This window comes from Harpia harpyja, chromosome 2 (genome assembly GCF_026419915.1).
Source record: "Harpia harpyja isolate bHarHar1 chromosome 2, bHarHar1 primary haplotype, whole genome shotgun sequence".
NCBI lineage: Eukaryota > Metazoa > Chordata > Aves > Accipitriformes > Accipitridae > Harpia > Harpia harpyja.
In genome coordinates, this window is record NC_068941.1 from 39,626,327 (window position 1) to 39,632,401 (window position 6,075).

At 55.3% G+C, this 6,075-nt stretch overlaps 1 protein-coding gene across 2 annotated transcripts in view; it reads right to left on the reverse strand.

Annotated features, from left to right (window-relative positions):
* The window catches only part of TNKS (tankyrase), a 147,847-nt gene extending 146,244 nt beyond the window's left edge, over positions 1 to 1,603 (reverse strand). For both annotated transcript variants that reach the window (XM_052776663.1, XM_052776658.1), the window contains exon 1: positions 1,071 to 1,603. In XM_052776663.1, the coding sequence (XP_052632623.1) occupies positions 1,071 to 1,569 (499 nt within the window). In that variant the 5' untranslated portion in view covers positions 1,570 to 1,603. The remainder of the gene's footprint in view (positions 1 to 1,070) is intronic.
* Positions 1,604 to 6,075: the final 4,472 nt, after the last annotated feature.

A 6,075-nucleotide genomic window follows, 5' to 3' on the forward strand; every position in this document is an offset into this window, starting at 1 on the left:
TGTACTAGTGCACCACTTAAAGCTCGAAGATCTGTGCCCCCTACTACATAAAGTCCAGTCCTGTAACACTGTGGCATGTGTCAGAAGCCCCTCAGCCTGACCACAGACCTAGTAACTGGGCAAGTCCTGAGTTTGGGCTGATGATTTAAAACATCTTTCTCATTTTACTTTTATCATGAACTTCATGTGCCCTGTGCCCCCAGTGAAGCCCACACTCTGTAGAAAATGTTCTCTTTATGGACTACGCTAACTGGTAATAGCTATACTTGCCAAAAAGTAAAGTTTACTTCCAGTTAAGGTAAACTGTTGGACCTCACTGTTAACTGCTTTTATGCCATTATTTCTGATCACAACAACATCTCTGCACTAAGTGTCATATTCTCTCCTGGACACATCTATAACTTATATCAAGTTCAGTTGTTCCACTTCACCTCTTTCCCCAGCCCGCTCAGACCACAAGAGATGCAGAGATCAATCAGCAGCTGTGCCCAAATGAAAAAAAAAAAGTTACAAAGCCCAAGGCATCAACTTTGATTCCTATCAAGCCTACATGCATCAAAGGTCCCTGACTTTCGAGAGCTACCACAATACAGGTGAAACCCTTAACTTCAAGCCAACTCTATCGTGAATTCCAGTTTCTCACTTCCTAAGCATACGTGCACAAGTTTGCAGCTGCCTATGCATCAAACACAGAGAAAAACATCCATACTTGTAGACCACGCAGTCTCTCTTACACCTCCAGATCTCCTCTCCCACTCGTTTCACCCAAAGGAAGAATCACCTTCCATTTTATGGGGCGGAGGGGGGGAGGGGGCGGGAAGGAGATTTAAGAGCCGTCTCCCCACAACCTGCAGCGAAACACTGCCGGGGAAGCGTGCGCGCACCCCTCCTCTCAGCTCAGGCTCGAGTTCTGCCGACCCACCGAGAGGCTGGCGGTCCACTCCCCGAAGCGAGGGAAGCTACTCCCGGGGGGCCAGGTGGGGAGCCGTACCCTCCCTGTCCCGACGCACTCGCTGTCACTGCCCTCGCCGCGAACGGGAGGCCGGACCGGCCCCGGCCCCGGTACCCACCGGCGGCGAAGTGGAGCGGCGTGGACTTGCGGCCCGCCATGTCCTTGGCGTTCACGTTGCCCGTGTCCACCAGGCGCTTCACGCGCGTCACGTCCCCATTGCGGCAGGCCTCCAGCAGCTCGCGGAAGGCCCCGCTCGCCGCGCCCGGGCCCGCCGCCGCCTCGGGACTCTCCGCCGCCGGGCTCGACGCGACCGACGACGAGGCAGACGAGGAGGAGGACGAGGAGGAACTGCTGGAGCTGCTGCCCGAGCCCGGCGGCGGGCCCGGGGCGGCGGCGCCCGCGCCCTCCGAGCACTCCGGGGCCGGAGGCCGCTCCACGTCGGGGGGAGCCTCGCCTTCGGGGCCGGCCAGGCTGTGGCGCTGCGCGGCGGGGGCGAGGTCGGCCGGTGCCAGGCTGGGGCTGCGCGGCGGCGAGGCGGCGGCCGGCGGCGAGGCCGGCCCGGGCGGCGGCGGCGGGTGGTGGTGGTGGTGGTGCTGGGAGCGACGCGGCGCCGCCATCTTCGCCCTCCTCCGCGCGCCCCCCCCGCCCCCCCCCCCCCGGCCCCCGTCACTGCGGCAACGGCGGCAACCCCCGCCCACGCTTCCGCCCGCACCCGGCCAATCCCAACACGCGGCGCCCGGACGTGACGCCTCCCCGGTGGCGGCGGGGCGGGACGGGGCGGGGTGGGGCGGGCGAGGGCGGGGGCGAGGCCTCGCCGGGTCCCGCCCCACGGGGAGGCAGCGGCTCGCGCCTGCCCCCTGGGGGCTGCATGCGGCGGCCCCCTCCGGTGGGGGGCGGGCCCGGGGGCGGGGCCGGGGGCGGGGCCGGCCGCGCCCGGGAACCGAATCACGGCGGCGGCTGCCGGTACCGGGAGAAGGGGCGGGAGGGGAGCCCAAGGGTGGGCCGGCAGGGCCCCCGGTGCGAGCCCCGATGCGACCCCCGACCCCGGCCGGGGGGCAGGGGCGAGAGGAAGCGTTCCCCTCCGGAGCCCGCTGTTGCCGCTAGGAAGGCGGTGCGGGAGGCGAGGCGGCCCTCCTCCGCCTCCGCGCCCGGGAGGGCGGCACAGGCCGGCCTTGAAGTAAGGGTCACGCCTGAGGCGGGTGGGTTGCCTGGCCTGCAGAGGCAGCGCTTGGCCGAGCGCTCACCTTCTCCGCTCCCCTGGAAGCGATCCAGCCGGCAGCGTGGTTTCGTTTCGGTGCAGCTCCTTTCCCAAAGCTGGAAAATGATGGAGCGAGACCGGCGGGAGAGCAAGCGGAGGGAGAAACCTAAATGAAGTCTGGCAGTTCTTTCAGAAGTTCATTAGCGAAGCTGAAAGGCCATTTCTTCGCTCGCCTCGGGGAGGAAAGCAGCTTTGGCTTGGAGCCTGTTCTCCAGGGCGAGGCAGTCACTAAAAAGCCACGTACAGCAAACGGCAGAAAGAGGCGAGCGGGGAACGCTCCGTCTGCATCAGAAATAACAAAGTGCCGAGGGGTGGAACGGGAAGCTGAGGGCGGCAAGGCAGACGGTGGCTGTCAGTGCTGAGGGTAAGAAAGAGAAATCCAAGGATGTCAGGGACCGAAACAGCCCCGTAAGGCCCTCTGTGGAATGAGAGGATCTGAACTGCATGAGAATAAGCAGAAGCGGTTAAATCAGGATTTGGAAAGCAGCAGGAAGATGAGACCAAAGTGCTTCTGGCTTACTGGTATCGAGGGAGGATACAAACACCCATTATGGATAAACTGTTTAAGTCGGAAATCCCCAATAACTGTCACCAAGAGATCTCGAGTTCACTTAACTTTAATCTGTGAGTACAAGGGAGATTCCATTGACAGGAAAAACATGAACAGCAACAATTCCTGGAGAATTCCCAGTACAGCAGGTACTGGGGCTCCCAGCTCTGGTGGGGCAGCAGCCACAGGTCAGAGAATGGGGAAAGTGATGAGGAATTCCCGTTAACGGGAGTGAATGTGGCTGATGCCAGCCAGCCTCGTCCTGGCAAACATCTGCTTTATTTGTTTGGTAGGGAAAGGGCGTTGGGAAGTGTTTGCGTAGCACCGTGTGATGCGCTGAAGAAGCGCTGACTGGGTCTAACACTGGGGGCACAGAAAATCAGAAAACAGTATTTCAGAAGAAATGAGGATCTGGTCTAGTGCTACGAAGTACCCTTCTGCCAGCGCTGAGGTGGTAGGCATGAAATCGATCCCCTGACTGTTGGAGCAGTAAATGAAGATCCAGTTAAAATGTGCCCAGCTCAGTTCTTGTTTGTGCCATGACTTCGAAGCCATGGGCCTTGACCAGGCACTGAGAGAGCTCGGCAAGACTTCCCTGACACCTGAACCTGGGCAGCTGCTGCTTCGCAGCCTTCTTTCAGTTCAAAACTCCTGAAAGGACTTTGCAAGCTCACTACAACATCTGGTTTGTCACGCTCAAGCTTTGCAAGACATTTAAGAGCCCAGAGCAGCAGTATGCGTCTGTTCAGCTCGCCACTGGCTTCCCGCAGTTTTTTCACCAGCCAGTTGCTTTTGTGGCATCAGTGGCAAACAAATCACATTCCTTTACCCCTCTCTGTATTTCCCATAAACCAAGGTTACAGACAGCATCACTTTTATGAAATGTATTGGTATGCAAACACTTGTTCTACTTCCTGAAAGATTTTAAAATACACAAGTAGTATTTTTTAAGATTTGGGATTCATGGTGGCCTTAACAATTCATTGTTGGTTGTAGGATTGAGTAAGAAACACTACACTCTGCGTCAGCCTTTCCGGAAAGCCCTGCGGGGAAGGACTTGGAACTACTGGTGGATGAAAAACTGGACATGAGCTGCCAATATGCGCTTGCAGCCCAGAAAGCCAGTCGTGTCCTGGGCTGCATCAAAAGAAGCATGACCAGCAGGTTGAGGGAGGTGATTCTGCCCTTCTACTCTGCTCCGGTGAGACCCCACCAGGAGTACTGCGTCCAGCTCTGGGGTCCTCAGTACGAGACAGACATGGACCTCTTGGAGCGGGTCCAGACAAGGGCCACAACCCCTCTCCCATGAAGAAATGCTGAGAGAATTGGGGTTGTTCAGCCTGGAGAAGAGGAGGCTCCAGGGAGACCTTGCTGAGGCCTTTCAAAATATAAAGGGGTCTTATAAGAAAGAAGGAGAGAGACTTTTCACCAGGGCCTGTAGTGACAGGGCAAGGGGCAGCGGTTTAAAACTGAAAAGAGGGCAGGTTTAGCTTGGACATAAGGAAGAATTTTTTTACAATGAGGGTGGTGAGACACTGGAACAGGTTGCCCAGAGGGGCAGTGGATGCCCCGTCATCAGAAGTGTTCAAGGTCAGGTTGGGCGGGGCTTTGAGCAACCTGCTCTAGTTGAAGATGTCCCTGCGCAAGGCAAGGGGCTTGGACTGGATGATCTTGAAGGTCTTTTCCAACCTAAATGATTCTATGATTCTATATTTAAAGGTGCTTTCTGACCCAAACCTTTCTGTGGTGCTATGAAAGCTGTGCCTGGGAAGGAACAAGTAAAGGGGTTAGGATTCACAATATGAGACCTGTCCATGGAGAAGTGGGGCCTGGCCCTGGGTTTCACAGGATGTGATGCCAAGCAGTTCTGGGAATGCACTTCCTCTTCAGACCCCCACTTTTGGGTGGGGGTCCCTATCTCATTGCAGCCCCCAGTTTCCCCAAGCTTCCACCATCCTGCCCCACATGTACAGCAGCACTGGTCCCCTCCAGGGAGATGAGGCAAGCAACAGTGCTGTCCACCGCAACCCTTTTCTTTCCCCTGCCCAAAGCATGTCCAGGATCCCTTCAAGGGCTGTCATCACCATTTGTATATGGCTTGGTGTGCCTTGGGGTAGATTGTTACCATTCCTGCAGAAACAGTGGGCAAAACAGTGTGAGGAATGCAGTTCTGGGCAAAATTTCCTCATCCTCACAGGATTTCTACTTAAGGTTGAGGAGGAACATGGGGAGGATCTTTGAAAGTGTTCAGTCAACCCATTGCTTGTTCCCTGGCCAGCCACCGAGCCCTTGGAAACATGGCTTCTTCAACTGCTGATGAAGCGGGAACCCGGGGCTTTTACCATCTGGGCTGCGTGTCTGGTGGCGTGGAAGACAAGAACTCTCCTGAGGGGATGCCAGCCTTGCTCAGTGCTGACGCCAGAGCCCATGAGCTCTGCAGCGGCCCACAGTGCTCCCCACATCCGCTTGCCGCAGCGGCTTAATGCATCTGTTGAGCTGATTTAGGTTCACGTCCTGTCACAAGTGGCTGATTACATTTGCACCTCTTGTCCCACAAAGCCCAGAGTCAGGCTCTAAAAAACTGTTGATAACTCATTGTCTTTTACCTGACCTGGGAGGTGCTTTAGATAGAAATCTTATTAATGATGCAGCTGCAGGGCTCAGTAAAGTGGAGGCACCTCAGACTTCAGCTGAATAATTAAAACGCATCAATAGGACTTTCCAGGGCCACTATTTAAAATTAATAACTCCAAATGCAATTCTGGCATATAATGGAATCCACTGAAATGGGATTCATTTCTTTTGCTTTTTTTTTTTAAACAAAAAGCTTTATAGCATTGCTGGCAATTTTACAACCACCTGCCTCTCAGCTCCAGCTGATGACAGCTAGGAGAGGGGTTTGGGGTGGTTTCTGAATATTTTTAAGCTCCAACAAATAGGAAATGGTTCCAAAACCAGCATCCAGCATGCTGGTGCTCATGTTTAATGGACTGCTAGGATGCCAACAAGCAAATCAAGAGGAAATCAGGAAGTCCTCTTTGGAGAAACGTGTCTCCTCTGCCTAAGCAGATGGGAAGACAAGGGATCATCTAGGTCTCTAGCAAAAGCTACATTTTCTGAGAAACAAAATCTTCCCTTTCCCCAGAGAGTACCTCACTCACAACTGGCAGTTTTAACCATGGTGAATGTGTTAAAGAAGCCAAGAGACACCATCCCTAGCTGTTTGAAGTTACTCACAGATTTGCACACCTGTGCAGGTATAGTAGGATAAAATGTAAAGTTGGTGGGAAAAAACCAGAGCTTTCCTCCTTGGAC